Source organism: Dicentrarchus labrax, unplaced genomic scaffold (genome assembly GCF_905237075.1).
Source record: "Dicentrarchus labrax unplaced genomic scaffold, dlabrax2021, whole genome shotgun sequence".
In the NCBI taxonomy this organism is placed as follows: Eukaryota; Metazoa; Chordata; class Actinopteri; family Moronidae; genus Dicentrarchus; species Dicentrarchus labrax.
Window position 1 is genome coordinate 11,049,780 of NW_026136703.1, and position 18,505 is coordinate 11,068,284.

The 18,505-nt window shown below is 41.2% G+C and overlaps 2 protein-coding genes across 10 annotated transcripts in view; one reads left to right on the plus strand and one right to left on the minus strand.

Annotated features, from left to right (window-relative positions):
* Positions 1–10,665, minus strand: part of fsip1 (fibrous sheath interacting protein 1) — a 28,086-nt gene extending 17,421 nt beyond the window's left edge. For 2 of the 8 annotated variants that reach the window (XM_051387135.1, XM_051387079.1), the window contains exons 1-8: positions 10,374–10,665; positions 10,222–10,285; positions 9,961–10,127; positions 9,760–9,841; positions 9,572–9,661; positions 8,752–8,891; positions 8,414–8,533; positions 5,601–5,762 (exon numbers count right to left, since the gene is read on the minus strand). In XM_051387135.1, coding sequence (XP_051243095.1) covers positions 5,601–5,762; positions 8,414–8,533; positions 8,752–8,891; positions 9,572–9,661; positions 9,760–9,841; positions 9,961–10,127; positions 10,222–10,285; positions 10,374–10,535 — 987 coding nt within the window. In that variant the 5' untranslated portion in view covers positions 10,536–10,665. The remainder of the gene's footprint in view (positions 1–5,600; positions 5,763–8,413; positions 8,534–8,751; positions 8,892–9,571; positions 9,662–9,759; positions 9,842–9,960; positions 10,128–10,221; positions 10,286–10,373) is intronic. The other 6 variants (XM_051387099.1, XM_051387117.1, XM_051387088.1 and 3 more) reach the window with 6 other exon arrangements.
* A 113-nt stretch (positions 10,666–10,778) lies between these two features.
* LOC127355829 (sushi domain-containing protein 6) lies at positions 10,779–18,383 on the plus strand. Of its 2 annotated transcripts, XM_051387071.1 has the most exons (10): positions 10,781–10,962; positions 11,635–11,776; positions 12,886–13,077; positions 13,310–13,501; positions 13,605–13,796; positions 14,431–14,622; positions 16,023–16,217; positions 16,319–16,451; positions 16,554–16,942; positions 17,043–18,383. In XM_051387071.1, the coding sequence occupies exons 2-10, from the start codon at positions 11,659–11,661 to the stop codon at positions 17,066–17,068; spliced, it is 1,629 nt and encodes a 542-aa protein (XP_051243031.1). In that variant the 5' UTR covers positions 10,781–10,962; positions 11,635–11,658; the 3' UTR covers positions 17,069–18,383. The 2 variants fall into 2 exon arrangements, with proteins under 2 accessions (XP_051243032.1, XP_051243031.1); XM_051387072.1 differs by lacking the exon at positions 14,431–14,622 and having other exon boundaries at positions 10,779–10,962.
* Positions 18,384–18,505: the final 122 nt, after the last annotated feature.

The following is an 18,505-nucleotide window of genomic DNA, read 5'->3' on the forward strand; positions in this document are numbered from 1 at the left end:
AGGCTTTAAGGCAGCCCAGTGCATCTCATACAGATGCTACAGGGTGCTGTGTGCATCTCTATGGACACAGAGTGGGTGTGATAAAGCATCAGGGTTTGATGACCTGGGATAAGAATGGATTGCGGTGCTGTTAGGTAGATTTGGTTAAATATGTTGAGCACCGCCGGGTATTAAAATACAGACAATAGTGGATGGTGATAATATACTAAAATACTTTACTTACACTTTAATGTTTCTTAATTTGGAACATAGAGACAATTAGCAAACATTTTAAGCATTTTTTATTGTTAGCAGATGATTTTGGGACTGAATAATCCTCTATGGAGTGTCATAATGAGTGGAACAGTCAAAAGTAAGATTTCAACCATGGCAGGGAAAAATCTCTAAACCACTTAACACAACTGCTGCTGTGGGTAACACCAGTGGGAGAGGCGTTTATAAGAAGACAATAAACTGGGTCTCATAGGAATTATAGGGTGGGGAAGGGTGTGGAGTCTATTCTTTTAAGCCAAGTTGACTTTGTGAAAAACACCAAGCATGCAACATGTCAAACCTGACATCTCCTTGTCACCATGCAGCTCTAAAGAAATACTCCTGCAGAATATGTAAGCCACAAAGGCTGCAAAGATGACATTCGACTAGCATACACATTGAATTAAAATGGGGGGGGTGTAAATGCATGCATTCACTATAAAAAACCCCACATTTGACATTTTTTTACCAGTGTGATAAGTGCTGACTGCTGGATTCAGCCAAACTTCAGTCACTGGTAAGGAGCAAAACATAGTCACATCCTTTTCTGTTGTGAATTAGCATATTTTCAATTTTTCAGTAGGGACATGAACATTGTATTCCAGAGAGGAAAGTTTTTTCCTAAGCACAGGATAAGATGTCTTTTCCTGCTGTCATCACTATTAATGAGAAACATATTGTTCTGCCTGTGTTTTACTGCCGTTTTTCTTTACTTTCTAGTTCTGGTTTTATTTTGACAACAAGGTACATGTATATCTCGTATACTATCTGTGCCACATATCTGAACATCATGAATATGTTAAGGTCAGCCAGTATCCCGACTGTCTATCATAAATTCTAATACAGTTAGAATTACACTTGATATAGAATAAGAACTAACCTGCATTTAGATGAATATAACATGACCCAAGCTTTTCCACAGCTGTTTAATTATATGACCGGACCAAATAAGATAAATTCGCAAACTATCTGCTGACCACATTGTGTTGGTCAACAGGGCGTTTTCTGACCAAAACTCTGCTCTTTTACTTAGCATTTGCTGTAGTTAACATCGTGGGTGCTCATCAGCAACCGCACAGTGTGACTAGGTGACCTCATGGTCTTACATCAAAATATAGCCAACCAATACACAACAGAAACACAGTTGGAGTTACTATGCAAACACAGAAGGAGTTGAATCCCTGCTGATTATGGGAGGGATCCGATGCAATCAAATACAGCGGGACAGTGACTGAGAACCATACTGTATTATACCATTCATTAATTTTCATTGTAACCACACTTTCAGTTCAATGCAATTCTGAACTATGAAACACACACACAAACACTTAACACTCCCATGTCACCAAACACCCGACACTAGCTAATTCTCATGACAGAATTCCCCTCTTCTGGCTTCAAACTGTGGGTGGTGCAGGCATTACCACACAGTGGTACAGTAGGAGGGGTGCACTGTACAATAATCCACCGTGCCAACAGATGTTTTTAATGACAGAAAGGCTATTTCAGCTGAAGCCTGAGAAAAGGGGAAATGAAGAATGCAAAAGGAGCAATGCTGTCATAAGCCTAATACCGACAGAGTCCAAGGAAAACACTGATCAAAGCTGTGTTTTGATTCCATTCAATCCAGATCATGAAAGCAGAGTTTGTAGATATACCTGACCTTTTTCCTATCATCAAAAATCCTCAACAAAGAGCCAGAAAAACTTTCATCATGACTCACCGTGTCCTGGGGTTTATGGCATTACGACATAGACTTTTCTGTGCCTTATCATTCAGTCAGTACAATATAATATGCACCTGCCACTGCATTGCCTTATAGATATGGAAAGATTAAAAAGAACCTTTAAATGTCCCCTTCAAGACATATATGAATATTTTGCTTAGAACAATAGAGTGTGTTTTCCACAAAGTATAATTTCCTCATTAAAAGCCTTTAAAAGGCATCTACTCCTTCTACCTCATAAACAATCCAAATCTATGAATATGCAAATTGTGTTCATTTCTAAAGTTCCTGCTGGACACAAGATGTCTCTTACTTCTAAATCCATTCTCAGAGTATGTGCACTGGAGGCTTTAAGTTTTTACATCACACTTGTATAAGTTGCGTACTGGACCAGGCTTTACTATTTATGATGTCACAAATCATGCTTGTAGGCCTGCTCCTTAAAATCTGATTTTAAGGAGAAACAGAGAAAGGTTCTTTTTATGTCAAACTCTGCACATACATCATTCTGCACAGTGAGGGTCAAACTCCCTTAAAAATGAATAAAATAAAACATTCAAGTGTAAAACCTAGATGTCATAGATGACCACCTCCATCCAAGACATTTTCTCCTTTACAAAAATGTATTGCTGCAAGTAGATGATTGGCTACAGAATATAGGCTATTCTTATCCGGTATACAGTAATCTTTACTGTATATATAGTCAGCATTTCTGCATGTGTTAATATCTCCAAATGAAAGGGAAAGCCTTCTTCCTTTTCTGGAGGAGCTGGCACTCCTCTACCTCTACCAGCTCTGTAATTAGGTTCTGATGGGGGGCTGACTCTCCTCTGTGGCAGTATGTGGTGCCAGGCCTCACGGACAGTATCCACCCATATAGGCTCTCGGCAAGGACCCACTTAGCCAGAGAGAGAAGTTACTCATAAGGTGACTGCAAAAGAAGGCAATGGCTCCTTTTACCTCAGAATATCAATCACAACTTATTGGGGAAGAACACCGCCAAGTTCTGAGGTCACAGATTCAAGCCCCGACTGATCCTTTTTGAGTGAGTGCTCACTGGGGAGAGGTGAATAACTCCCTCTTCCATGTAAAATATGACAGATGATCGATCTCACATAGCCAAAGACATAACAGCGTGATTTAATGTGATGGGGGAAAAGAGTTTTGGTGGTGTTGAAACAGAGATATGATGATCTCGTTTGTGTACATTAGAGACTGCCTTGGAATGAGCAGGCAAACAAGCAGGTTTCTGCGTTGCTGTCCAAATGGTTTCAGTTAGGAACTCTTACTCGTGCAAGCTACCGCAGAGAAGAAATCTAATGGCAAAACAAAAGCATATTCACTTTTATGACCACCTTCAGGATTTAGTGGCACTCATGTGGATGAATTACTGGCTCTGAAAGAGATTTGTCATTGCAGTCTATCGATTATATATGCCACAACAGTTAAACAGGATTAAGGCTGGGTGAGGAAATGGCTACTTTTTAAGGCCATACAGGTGTGGTGTTCACCAACCTTTCATTTTTATTTTATACAAGCGTGGAAAAACTAAAATACACTACATCTGTTTGTCATGTGAGCAATCTTAATCATCTAAAAAAAGTTACTTGCGAGGAAACGGTTCTGTCTAATTGTTTAATTCATATAATAATTCACATAATTTGAAAGGCAATGCCCGCATTAGACATTTCAGCACTAATGGAGAGCAGATGATGGATGGATGATGGGGAGTTTTACTTTCCAAAAAACTCTTTTAACCAGGCGAGATGATTAAAGGGTGGGAAAAGTAGGTTACACAAAGCATCCAGCTGCCCAGTAATATCACAGTTTTGTACTATTGGCTCAACATCGAGTCGACATCATGTGGGGAGAGCACAAGGGAGGATTGTCTTATTTTGAAAAAGAGTCTTACTTAAGGCAACAATTACATTTACTGAAGAATGACAGTGTTATACTTTACCCTGAGCACCAGTTCAGCCATTACCAATAGTTTAAATATTAGTTCATGAAATGCGGGTGTTTCAAGAGGCAGTATGTCATGCCTTCATCTTAATCCCCACGGTTCACCTATTGATCATGTAAGCATCTGGTTGGGCTCAATCAGTTCTCAGTGGAAATCGACTGGAATGAAATCTTGTCCTTCTGCGGTGCTTCTAGGGCTGCAACTAAAGATGATTTAGTTTTTTGATTAATCTGCCAGCCCTTTTTTGATTCATCTTTTGTTCTATAAATGTAAAAAATTGTGAACAATGTCCATTTATCAGAGCCTAATGTGACACTTGTTCAAATTGCTTTTTTTGTCCGACCAACAGTCAAAAACCAAAAGATATTCAATCTACTATCATAGAAGTTCGCGAAAAATACCAAATATTCCCATTTGAGAAGTCAAATCTTTTACATGTTTAATCAAACATCAAAATTTTTGCCCATTTTCTGTTAAACAACTACTCGAATACCCGTTTCAGCTATATATGTTGCATATATACACAATTTTACATATCACTCTGATAATATCATTTTGAAGCTGCATCAAGACAGTTGAAACACTGAGAATCCTGATCATCTAAACAGACAGAACACAAATGACCTCAGTGCCTCAACTTCAAATGTTAACCTCCGTTCAGACGGATGATTGAGTACATTTACAGCAGTAAAGTGAAAGAATTAGACCAGTAACATAAATATTCCCAACATTCTGACAAAGCTCATGTGCTAGTCCAGCATTGGGGTTCAACTACTGCATTTTTTCCTCGTCTTCATCCAGTAGTGATAGTAGAAAATGGCACCCTGGCTTCGCAAAACAGTGTTGTAAAGTTTTTATGACTTCAAAAACATAATTTTCCACCGACAGGCTATGCAAGTGATGAGCATGCCATCTGGCCTTTAAAATGTAGTGAGATAAGGTCCTGAGATAACTCACTGAGCTCACGTCTAGGAGCAGGGCCCAAATCCAGGACCAAGGCCTGGAAAAAATATTTTTCATTTATAAATATATGTTAAGTTGGTTCTTAACTGTCTGATGTGGTAGTGATGTACAGACAATGTACAGTGTTTAAAGAGTGAGCATTATGAGTAGGTACTAACGTCATTCAAAATGTATTAAATACATCTAACTGAACAGAATAACAGAGTCTAAATAGACAAAAAATTTTAATGAAAATTATGGATATATAAACCAACCATGAACCAATGCAACATGCAATAAAATATTAGACATGCCTAAATGTATCAAATGTACCATTGCTCATATGGAAATAACATGATCCTTTCAATAATAAAACAATAAAGAAGTTTACTAGCAGCAAACAATGCACAAGAGGCTTTATAGTATGGCCTTCATATGGAAAAGTGGATGGAAAAGTGAGGCAACCCTCAGTTCCAAATTACAGCATCTTACACAATACTATTTTCCCCCACTTACGAATAGGGGTGTGACTCCCTGAGGGTCAATAACAAAAGATTTGACAAGATGTTGCCATTGATGCCCTACTGAGCTGACCTTGTAATAAGACTTAATGACCTTGTCTCAGAGCAGTCCTGGGTGGTGTCTGGAGGAGTTAATGGCGCTCTATATAAACCTATTGCTGTTATAATGTAAACAGTAGTGCTGTTGGATACATACCTGGGACATGCTAAGGTTTGTGTATGAGCTTTGGACTGAGAGGAATTCCTCAACAGGAAGGAGGAGGCGGATTTTGGAGTCGATGTTGATCAGCTGCTCCAGGTCAGAGGGCTCTGGGGTGTAACCCTTTCTTGTCAGGACTGACACAGCCCACATGTCCTCCTGGAAAGGGAATCATCACTTAAATTAATTACGGCCCACAGGGTATATGCCTGCTTTATTTTGTGGCAACGTTAATAAGGGACTGATAAACTGATTATCTAAGTACTGCTTATTAAGCAACTTTGTGACAGTGATGTCTGAAACAGGGCAGAGGTACAAGTCTGACTCCAGCACTTGGTATTCACTTCTGGATGGTGAAAAGGGTGCTGATCACTCTTCTCCACGCTGCATGCCAACTATATAGCCAAATGCCAAAACTTTGACAATTGCCTCTTCCTCTCAGTGACTATCTGTCCCAGTAAGACTCCCCTCACAGCCTATGGGAATCAATGGGTGGGTGGTGAGCTCATCACAGCCCGGTGGTGAGATGAGATCTTGCAGTAATGCTTTCATGCCAAAGAAGATCACAACTCTGCAAAGAACACAGCTGTGACCTCTGGATGCTGTGAGGAGGGAGCAGAAGAAAACTGGCAGAGGACAACAGCAAACATAGGGGTCTGTTAACTAGGTGGAGCACCACACACACAAAGCCAAAACGGAACAAATGACAACCAGAAATTCTTGTGACACTGATTTGTGTTTCATATTTGCAGATTTGTTCTGATCGAGTTAATCCAACGTTTTATCCACTGCAGTGGTTGGACGTGGCAGAATACCCCATCCAAGACTTCAGACAGGCCTCGGTTTGTCCTTCGCTCACATGCACATCCTTTGACCGTGGTATGAAAATATGAGTTGTTAAACAAACATAACATGAGTGAAAACATCGGTGGTGTTCTTCACAGTGGTTGATTCTACATAAACAAGGAACACAAAGGATGAGGAACCAAGAAATAATGCATTTTTTTTGTTGAAACAAATCAAGTCCATCTTTCATTGAATAGTTTGACATTTAGGGACATGTGCTTATTTGCTTTCTGGCCCAGATTTAGATGAGAAAACCATTACTCTCGTTTGTGTGGTAAATATGCAGCTACAGCAAGCAGTCAGTTACCTTAGCTTAGCATGAAGATTAGTTTAGGCAACGGCTTGGTGTTTTTACACTTACTACAGATTTGTACAGATCCCATAAATTAAAATAACATGGCTTTAGAGGTGCTATATTGGGATTTGGGTACATTTGGAAAAAGCCAGGCTGTTGTTTCCCCCTGTTTCCAGTCTTTATGCTAAGCTACAGTAAGCTTGCATTGGCTTCACATTTAGTGTGAGAAATAGTGTTGATCTTTTCATCTAATTCTTTTCTTTCTAAGTCTTTATGCTCTCTTTTTTCAACACTATACAGTTGTTCTTTAATCCCCATGATGACAACTACTGTTCCTTAAGCCGTAGATAAAAGCTGAATGTCAGTAAAACAGCCACTTCTGCAGCAACAAAATGTTCTATGATTACAGACTGCTACTAACTTACTGCCTCCGGTTACCAGAACTACACCAAACTATGGAGCTTGTTAGGACAAGAGTCGGTAATATCAAAAAAAGTGAGCGAGGCAGTGAGCAGCAGCCTGTGATTGATGTGTCCTGGGGGATTCTGCAAAGAACTGCGTGAAGTCCTCAAAACTAAAGACACCTCACTGCCAAACTCCTGGTGACATAAATAATGTGCTTTACTCTGTTATGGCTATTCATAATAGCATGTCTCGCAATAACAGGAAGTCTTCCTCTAGCCAATAAAAAAACCCAGAGCATCTGCACTCCCCTCAGTTTGGTATCTGCCACCACAATTACTACAATATTGTTTTAAAAGTCAAGGCAAACGTCATAAATAGCAAGACATAAAAAAAAATCCTGGCATGCTGTCCCACGGATGCAGAGCTGTCGGGGTCAAGCTAAATGGAACCGTATGTGAAAGGTAAGTATGTTCCCTCTCACTTCCCAACAGGCTTCATCCCATCTGACTTCAAATTGGCCTCACAGCTGCCAAAAGGGCTATTAAAGCAAATTAAAACTGAAAATAAAAAACATTTGAAGTTCAGGTGGTTGGTTCACATTGAAATAATCTATGGCTCCAGGTGGCACAAGGTCTCAGATGAATCTTCAAAGAAAAACAAGAGACCTCAGTCTCAATCTGCACACCCTCACTGGGAGTGCAACTGCTGCGTATAGTAAAGCTACATGAAAGATCCCAGCCACTGAATTTTCGTAAAAATACCACAGAGGGAATTGTTAGGAAAACTCGATAATAAAATGAATCCATAACATGCGGCATTCCATGTGAACTGCATATGGCACCTGACATCTGGTTCATAATCTGAACTGCTTTGAGGAGTCAGAATCTTCTGCCCAGAGGCTGTCTCACCTGCCAAGCACTCATCAAAACATGGATATCTGACCAGTGTTACTCTATGTCCTGTTCTGAGGTTACTTAATGTGTTCAATAACATCATTCAAAAGGCCAAATGTTAGATAATGAACTAGGTCAAAACAAATAAGATAATACAGAGACTGTATTAAAGGGATGTGACTAAACACTGGAGACAATATTTGCTTTCTATAAATTATGAACTGTGCATATAACCGTAAATATAAGATGAAAATGTTGGTAGCAAGAGCAGTGGTGCTGTAGGACTTCTGGACAGGAAGTATTAAGGAACTTGAAAAAGAGAGACTCATCCTACAGCATATGTTGTCTGTTAGGGGTTCATGTCAGCCTACCTCGCTGTCTACGCCTCTGGCACTGTCCTCTTCCCCTTCGTCTACGTCTTGGAGGAGCTCAGCCAGACGCTCTTTCTCCGCCTGGGTCATAAGCACTTGGTCCCCCTCACCACTTACTAGCTATCGCATTACACCACGTTTGGATGGAAGAGAATGAAAATCATTATTTGCATAACATTTCTCCTTTCAGTGGTGCCCTAGTAGGCTTAAAATGTGACTTTCTCTTGAGCTAGAGACAAATATTTTCCTCACTGGAAAAACAAACTCGCAAGAGACTGGCTCCAAGTCATGCGATATACCCTAGCACTGCATTTAGCCTGACGTGAACTTTGACATACCTCAATGTTTCTCTTGACAAAGTCCCTCTGTTTTTTCTTTCCTTTCGAAGCCCCACAGTGGCTGCCTTCAAATTGCTCTTCCCCAGTCTCCCCATGGCCTACTTCAAATGATTCTGTCAAACTGTTTGGCCTCTTTTCACCTGTTAGGAAAGCCACACTTTAGATTCCAGTGGGTAAATATTGAAAAAGTAAGTCAAAGCTCAAACAATAACATTACCCAAATCTGATTTTAAAAAATCATAGAATTTCTCTGGGAATCATTTTTCAACCATAAGTTATTATTCAATCATCTGATCCACATGATTAAAGAGTTTGCTGCTACCAAAATAATCTTGTTAACAATTTGCAAAATGTGAGACTTCTCTAGCTCTGCAAGGTGGCAGAGTGGGTGGGAAGACCATGCTTCAACTAAACCGTAAGAGGTTCAAGCCCCCATGATAACAAGCAGCCAACATGCCTCCCAGAAACTACACACTGAATTCCTCACAGTTCCCGGGCTGCTGTTTTGGAGAAAAAATTTGATTTTTTTTTTCCTCCTTAGGGGATCAATATCATAAAAAGCCACAAGATCTTGATCAGGAAACTATTCATGAGTCATATAATGGGAGAACTGTTATTATTGCACCTCTGGAAAACTGCTGTAATATCTGAGTTAGTTACTACTATCTGCACCAACCTACCATGAAGGGAAAAACAACAGCTGCAAGTTCCCTGAGCTCATGGTGCCATCAAGTGCACAATCCAGGCAGTGCAACATAGATTTTAAGACAACATGGAAATACGCATGCTACATTTTCTGTGATGTTCTATCTTCACTCACTTTGCTCCAAGTATTGGCTGTCTTCATTGGGCTCCCAGTCTGGAACCTGGGTTTCAAACACAGGCACAAAGTCTTCCTCCTCTTCTGTCCCTTAATGATCAAAAACAGTTTTAAGATGTCTCACAGTGACTGCTTGTACTAAACTTTTCAACACTGTTGTTCATCTGTATATTGTTTCCTACGCTCACCAGTGGGTGCTTCCAGAGCCAAAAACAGCTTTGTGTTCAAAGCTTCATGGGCACATTCAGAGTGACCTTCAGGCGTATTCTGCTGCAGAAAAATACACATTATAGCATACCAGTGAAGTGAAGAGTGACCTTTTTTTAGTCCAAAAAAAGTACTGTCAAGTGAATTGGCAATGTAAGTAAGACTGTAAAGACTGTGTCTACCAGGAGCTCTTCCCAGAGTTTAGCTTGAAGTTCTTTCCTTTGACGCTTGACTTCTTTTTCTTTGCAGATCTCCGCAGACAGTATTTCATCAAGTTGTCTCATTTCCTCAATGGCTCTCTGTAGTTCGAAATCTTCCTTCTCTTCATCAGTATCAGCCTGACATTGAGCTAAAAGAAGCACAAACATACAGTGTGGGTAACTTGATTAAAACTGGATCGTACTAAAAGTGTAGTCTACTACTCCACTGCACAGAACACTTACCTTTGTCAGGATCTCTGGATGAGGAGTGGATTATAGTTTCTTCAGAGCTGCTCTGGATCTGGATCTACAGGGAAATTGTTGGAAATTACCCAATTTTGTAAGTCAACAATCAGGAATTTTGTGATGTTAAAGTTTCCTCTTTACTTAATTACCCGAGTATCAGCAGCATCATTGGTCAAAACAACAAGGGCAAATGGAGTTGTAGGACAGATTCTGTCACTATGATGCAATGACACGCTCGAAACACGGCTACCTGTTTGCTCACACGACGCAGGTCGAGAAATATCATCTAAACTACCTCTGATAATTTCCATAGTGGAATTTTCTTAAGCTGTGTTTCAAGAAAAAATACGACAGAACGGCAGAGTAGTTATTAAATTGCAGTTATAGCTGTCGACAGAAACTTCCCAGAGTTTTTATTTATGGTAACTATGGACGCAAACATTCCCGGATGTTGTAACTATGGAAATATGCATTTGTTACTATGGCTACCGGACGAAATCGAGGCAGCTCAGCTGATGTTTCGATCAACGCAGCTAGCTAGAGTAGCGGGTATCAAGCAAGCTAGCCATTAGGGAGCTAGCTGGCGGTTAGCCGTAGTAGTACCCCTCGGCTCGTTCAATCATATTTGTGTTGATTCCGCAGCAACGTTAAATGTCTCCGGTGTCGCTGAGCTATTGGTGATAAATGTCTACAGCGTGAGATAGCGAGGGTGGAGGTTTCAAAGGCCGTGTTTTTGTGGTAGGTAACCAACAAGCCATTTTAATGTGTGGCGAGCTAGCGTAAGCAAGCTAAAAAGGCTAATATTGATCATCTCAGGTAAATTAGCCGACCTAACAATGAAAGGCAGCTATGATTTGCTCTGCTGGATATTCCTTTTCTGTATGTGGCAGTACAGTTGCTAGCTACGTGTCCTCGACATCATCATATACTCTTTATGTTAATGTGCTATCTTTTGTTTTTGGCCTTGTTCTCTGTAACGTTATCGAACTGAGCTAGCATAGCTAACAAGGAAGCACAGAAAATGGGTGTGTATCCGCTGAGACGGAACCATTCAGAACCAGACTTATATTTTATATGTGGGGGGTGTACTTAGCTAAAGTCATTGCTTCGCTCACATTGATATTTAACGGCATTAAAAGGAGAAAACGTCGCTGGTTTCTAGCGCTCGCTAAATGCTTACACCTTTATTGCTAGTGCTTTTCCCCCTCTGTCTTGTCATTGTACCACTGTACCACTGTCCCACTGTCCCACAAATCACACACATCTCACTGGCCGCTGTCCAAGCTCTGCAGATTACCTGCGCCAGGCAGGTGTCAGCAAATGGTCAAGGCTTTGGGCTATTGCTTTTTCATGATGGTGTATTTATACCTTTTTTTTTTTTGTATTTACATCATTTTCTGATCATAACAGGTTGAGTTGACTCTGCAGGAGAAGATGTGCAATGGAATGATAGAGTCACTATCCAATGCCTGTTGGGCCCATACCTCAGCCACTAAACGGACCGTGTTGTTGCTGCTGGTACTGACTGTAGTGTCCACTGGGCAATGGTCAGGTAAGAGGCAGAATTTATGGTTGCACACTCATGTAATACAAAGTTGTATGGGTCTGTATTGTGTTAACGTTTCTTTTCTCTGCTGATAAAACATTATTAAATCAGCTTTGTGATGGCACAGACAATACTGGGGAATCCTGATCCTGACACTAAATGGATGTTAACATTCTTAACATTGATTTCAATGTATGCCATATTATCTAGACGGATCTAAAGGTGCCACACTTATGTAGCGCCTTTGTAGTCTTCCAACCACTCAAAGGGCTTTACACTACATGTTACATTCATCCTTTCACACACATTCATACACTGACAACAGCCCATCTGTCAAAAGAAATGAACTTCCAGTGTCAATGTTGAACAAGTAGCCTCACAAACAACTGTGACAGTTCAGTCTTTGGTATAGATAGATAGATAGATAGATAGATAGATAGATAGATTTCAATAGGAAAGGATGATTTTACGATTTTCTTCTTTTTGAGATTATTGTACTCTTAATGCAGATTACAAGTGAGGCTTGCAAGAATAATGCAAATCATTTGTCCTGTAACATTTAATTATTTTCTCTTGGGTAATATGTTTAAACTGAAGAAGAATCATATCTTAGTTGAGAAAATCACATCATTCTTGGTCGAACAGAATTTTCCTCCTGCATTTAAAGTTGTTTTGTTTTTTTATTTTTAATCATAAATTTGAGTGATAGTGGCCAAAAAACTGTAAAATGTGGTCAAACAGGCACATACAGTTGTTCATATTATTTTGGCACCCTATCTGAATATGAGAAGTAGCACACCACCACACTTTACACTATAATGTGATGCAACACTGCATCAAATTACACACTCAAATATTATTGTGTTGAATCAATGCCTGTCTAGCTGTTGTGTTTGTTGTTGACTCACTGAATTGGAGTTCAGTATATAGTAAGAGTGTTCATGTTATGTTCAACCCCTGTATGTGGTGCCACACACAGTTACTATAGGTCATGCTGTGGCTCTGTAACTGGTGGCCTCATTGGGTATGAAACCAGGCTCAAAATATTTGTTGTAATTCTACTGAAACCCTGAGCAGTTTCACTGAATTTCGTCTTCTTTGTCGTCTTTTCCCAGGATGCGTGAGGCCATATATGGTCCAGAACAGCTGGGTAAACCTCACAGAAACCAACAGGGGCTCCTTCCCTGTGGGCACAGTACTGCAGTACAGCTGTGACCCTGGTTACCTGCCAGACGGACCCAGCATCCTCACCTGCTCCGCACTGGGACGTTGGTCCTCTGAACCTCCTCACTGCATACGCAGTGGTGGTAAGATATTCTTCTCTGATCTGTAGAGTATTGGGTATTGACTGTGTTGTGCCAACAAGCCTGATTTAACATAATTCTGTCATAAGTAAAACAGATTTACTTTAAGTTATTTTCACATTTTAACTATACAGCATTTCAGTCTCTGTAATTCTTAGCCAATTTTGCTAATGTAGAAACTTACACTAAACACTTCAGTTTTTACTTCATATGTTGTGTTTTTTCCCCTCCTCAGCATGTCTACCCCTCTCCAAACCTGAGAATGGGGGCTACACCTGCCATCCATCCCCCTGTCGAATGTTTTCTCATGGCACTGTGATTGAGTTCTTCTGTGATGAGGGCTTCGTTGTCAGTGGAGACTACAACTACCTGACCTGCCAGGATGGACAGTGGGATGGCCCCATGCAGATCAGTTGCGTGAGCCAAGGTTGGTCAGTCCTCAAACTCCGATCTGTCAATAGGGCATGGTGTTCTGCCTGTAAGCACTTCGTTGATATGAACCATATTTTTGAATATTGTCCCTTTTTTAGGTTGTATAAGACCCTCTACTGTGCAGCATGGCTCAACTAATCTGACAGACACCAACAGGAGTTTGTTCCCTGTGGGCACGGTACTGCAGTACAGCTGTGACCCTGGTTACCTGCCTGCTGGACCCAGCATCCTCACCTGCACCACACTGGGACACTGGTCCTCTGAACCTCCTCGCTGTATACGCAGTGATGGTAAAGACAAACTCCTCATAGTACTGTCTGCAAGTCTAATTCTTATTTACTTATCAGTCCAATTCTTTATTGATTCCTACGTTTTAAAACACTTAAGTCTGAACGCAATCAACAGAGTATGAAAAAAGACATGTGTGTAAAAGGCCTACTGTTTAACTGCTGTTTAATTGGGAACTGGAACCCAAATCATTGGTTCAGCATTTGTTTTCATTTACGTTTTCTACGTCAAAGACAAAATCTGCTGACTCCGCCTGCATTACGCTTATGATATTATAACGTATGATATCTACCCTCGGGAACGGATGTGCTGCTCAGTTGGGAAGCTGTGGCCTCGTTCGTAGAGTTTCAAATAAATGGTATTCCTGGAATTTAAGCTTATGTTGTGTAGAAATATGTTACAGCATATTGCTGGTGTTTCCACCCTTACTTAAAATTGTCATTTTGCAGACATTACAGCTAGCCCTGTTGTCATCTTTCTTTTTGAAATTAAGCTTTGGACCGTTTATTCTTTCCTACCGCCATGACTCTTTCTTGTTGCAAGTTTTCAGTAGCGAAGGAAGGAAGCAAACATTTTACCCTTTTATCTGTTAAACTTTGTTCTGTAACTGTATTTTTGCCTGTTGCCCTTTTTTAGGTTGTATAAGACCCTTTACGGTGCAGCATGGATCAACTAATCTGACAGAAACCAACAGGAGCTCGTTTCCTGTGGGCACAGTACTGGAGTACAGCTGTGACCCTGGTTACCTGCCAGACGGACCTAGCATCCTCACCTGCTCCGCACTCGGACACTGGTCCTCTGAACCCCCTCGCTGTATACGCAGTGATGGTAAAGACACTCCTCATAGTACTGTCTGTAATCCTGACACTGTCTTTAGGCAACACAAACCCTCCTTTCACCTGCTATCGAAATGTACTGTATTCTGAATGCATAGAAGATGTCTGCATTAAGGCCAGGACACACCAACCCGACGGCCGACCGTCGGCAGAAAAGCAGTCGGACTGATCAGTCGGCTCCCGTCTCCCCGAGTCGGTCAAAAAAGTGCCTCCGAACACACCAGACCGATGCCGACTGGAGTGTACGTTCTGCGCGTGCGCGAGGCATAATACATCCCCATAACAGCAGGTGGCGTTAATCTGTGTTGTCGCCCAAAAAAATGAAAAACGGAAATGACGGATCACTCTAGACCTAGTAAACACAGAGCACGCTGTCGTCAGTCATTGTTTTCATCAGGGAGTGTTGATAGTAGTCAAGAAGGATCGTTATTGTCATTACTCGCTGAACGGAAAATACGGTGGCTAATAATAACAAGATACTAGCGTTGGCGTAGTATGTTTATCATCGTCACTTCCGGTTTTCTCGTGATTTGCTAGTCAAGTGCTAGCACTCCACCAATCAGATTGGTCATTGAGGGCGACGGCCACTGGCTGATTCTACATGTCGAATGGGCCAAAATGAACACTGACGCCGACTGATGAAGCCACGGGACACACCGAATCGACTCGAGTCACCGACCTCGCCTGACTGTCCGATGGTGTCCGACGGCCGATAATCGGGTTGGTGTGTCCGGGCTTTAAGGTGTATTACAGTAACATGGATTTGGATTGAGCAAAAACAAGTTTTTTGCTCCGGTACAAAGCATCTTCACAAGAGGTCAGAGGCACATCTTGTGTTGTTTAAATCAACATCCAGCAACTGTGATAACGAAAATAGACTTTGTATGACCAACACGATGGCCAGATTGTATTTTTATTGCAGATACACAAAGAGAAGGTGAGATACTGTAGAAAAGAACATAGTGATAGACAAGGCCAGTTTAGTTGTATAGTACATTCAACAACAAGCAAGCAACAAGCAAGATAAGATAAATGCACATGTAAACAAATAAACAGACATGTTTTTCTAAGTCCTGCTTAGACATAGGTCCTTTAATGATTAATACATACTTAGGATGATAGTAGGCTGATTTTGTAATTTCCACAACTACACCAAGATTTTTGGCTTGGTTTGTGATCTTTACAGGACAGATTTTGTTGTTAATGTGAGCTAGTGGGAGCCTGTAAGTAGTATGAACAGAAGCGGCCACAGAATGGAGCCTTGGGCAACTCCATATGTCAGTTTTGTATGCTCAGACGTGTTCAAAAATAGTCCCCCTTCTTCAGGTAGGAGTGAAACCAGTAGCTGGTAGCTTACTGAAACAATATAATTTCCTTTCTTCCCATGGACAGTATGCCAATCTCCTTATCAGCCAGAGAACGGTGGCTACACTTGCCACCCTTCCACATGCGGACGGCTTTCTCACGGCACTGTGATTGAATATTTCTGTGATGAAGGCTATATTCTGAAGGGAGATTATAAATACCTTACCTGCCAGTACGGGGAGTGGGACAGCCAAGTGAAGGTCAGCTGCCTCATGGAGCAAGGTAAAACAAAATAAAAATAGATGACACATTTGCACTCTTGGGTAAACAATTACAGTCACTCCTATAAAGATAACTGTGTGAACTGTTTATCTGTCTCACAGACCACAATCCAACTCTACCGTTGGGGATGCCTGCCTTGTCCATAGTGGCATCCACAGCCAGCTCAGTGGCCCTGATCCTGCTCCTGGTGGTGCTGTTTGTACTTCTGCAGCCAAAACTCAAGTCCCTCCATCGGTAAGTCTGCCCTCAGAATCGTGCTGCTCTCTACCAACATCTTGTCGTCGTGGAAGTAACAACTTGACAGATGTTAACTTTCCTATGGTCCTCCACACCTAGACGCGATCAGGGTGTGTCCGGCCAGCCCGTGTCTATCATGGTGGAAGGAGTCCAGGTGACTCTGCCTTCATACGAGGAAGCTGTGAACAGTAATGGAGCCTCAGCCTCAGCCGAGTCTCGAGTCCAGATAGTGCTGTCTGAGGGTCAGCATGCCACAACGCCAGAGGCTGGCCCCTCTAGGCCTTCTTCCGTCAAGCAGCAGCAGTCAGAGATGGCTGTGGTCCACCCTGTACCACCGTCCTCATCCTCCTCGTCACCCTCACCCTCATCCTCTGCCTGGGTTCTGGAGCATGCAGGTGCTGCAGCTCCTTCATCCTCACAAAGACGGCCGTCTGCAGGCAGCGACCAACACAGCCTGTCTCTGGACTCTGAGATGGACTACTCTGATGGTAAAGCCATCTTCAGACACACTTTTTATTTATTTATATTTTTTATGTATTTAAAATCCCCACTTTGTATTCACGCTCATGCTTTGTTTGCTGTCTACAGATATGCCACTGCTGAAGGAGGCCTGAAAAATGCTGCAGCCTTTGGACTTTTGGACCCGAGACAACCAGCATTGCTACTGATCTGTACTGGTGAGCTGGGATGCCTCCTTGAGAGTTTGTCAACACAGCTGTCCACACAGACAAGCTCAACTAAAGAGGCTCTGAGTGAAGCTGTGGGTCACTCAGAATAGTTCCTCTGACCATCCCAAAGGAGAACAGAGAAGGGATGCACATGTACATACATGCTTACATTTTTTTATAGGAATCCCTACACTATGTATGTAGGTCTAATGTCCGAAGCTCAGTTTGAAAATGTAGAAGAAAAACAGATGGGAACAGGCACCTCCTGAAGGAGTGTGTCTTAAAGGCTGTTGAAAAAAAAATGACTGATGTATTTCAGTTGAATGGGCAAAGCTGCAAATTCACTTTGGGAGCTAATAATCTCATCAGTGACTTGTTTACTGTTTTTTTTTTTCTTTAACCACATATCACCCCATTTCAGACATATTGGCAAAGATGCATGAAGGCCAGGTAATCTAGAGAAGAAGCCATGCAAACTTCCAACATTGTCTTCAAATAGTTTTGTGATTCAAAATCATTATTTAAGGTGTTTATTAATCATGACTCATGTCATTCTACGTGTCACTGTACAGTTTCAGGCTGCTTGCCTACCCAAGGGTTCACACTACTGCATTTTTCATTGGATTGAGGGCAAACATTTTGCAAAGAGTTCATGTATTCTCTTCATTATCATACCTTGCCCTCAATGGCCTTAGCTTTCCACTTCTATGCACAGGTATCTATAATATGTAAAATAAGGAATTTAAAAAATGAATGTCAGTTAAATGCCTCCACTGCTTAGTGATATTATGTGTGGCTTTGTCAGACACATCACTTGTACACCGGAAAATATTATTCTCTTTATTTATGCAGGCTGCTTGGGTTCCTGTTTTAAGTCTTAACGGGAAACTAAAGTGTGTATTTAATTTATTTTTGTCTAGAACGCTGTTGATCAGCCATGGCTTCTTTTGATGCTTCCACAGCTCTTGGAAACAAAAACTAGGTCTTTTCACTTTGCCGCTTCAGTTTTAATTCGACTGCAGGCACGTTATATGTGACACTGTAAATGTGGTTGGGAAGATCCAACACAAAAATGGAAGTAAGTGTACAGATTAGTGTAATGTCAGTTTTCACTTTGTTTGACTGTCCATTGAATTTTCTGTTGGACTGAGGAATTGATATTTTTTTTGTGAAGATGGTATTTTAATATATGTAAAAAGTTTTAAGTTAACTGTATATACCATACGACCATTTTGATTAAATATTATTTGAGGTGTTCAAATTGCCTGTATCCTTTCTCATTAGAATGCTTTGGATCATCTGAGACTGGCCTTTCTCTTTGGTCTGACATATTTCAATTCAAGTATTTAATAACCTAAAGCATAATTCTCCAGTCTAAAGGAG

Excerpts from the sequence above, each read along its gene's own strand:
- LOC127355829 (XM_051387071.1), top strand. The coding sequence starts at position 11,659 with ATGTGCAATGGAATGATAGAGTCACTATCCAATGCCTGTTGGGCCCAT. Across the intron at positions 11,777-12,885 it reads GTCCACTGGGCAATGGTCAG|GATGCGTGAGGCCATATATG; the intron begins GTAAGAGGCAGA and ends GTCTTTTCCCAG. Across the intron at positions 14,623-16,022 it reads TCGCTGTATACGCAGTGATG|TATGCCAATCTCCTTATCAG; the intron begins GTAAAGACACTC and ends TCCCATGGACAG.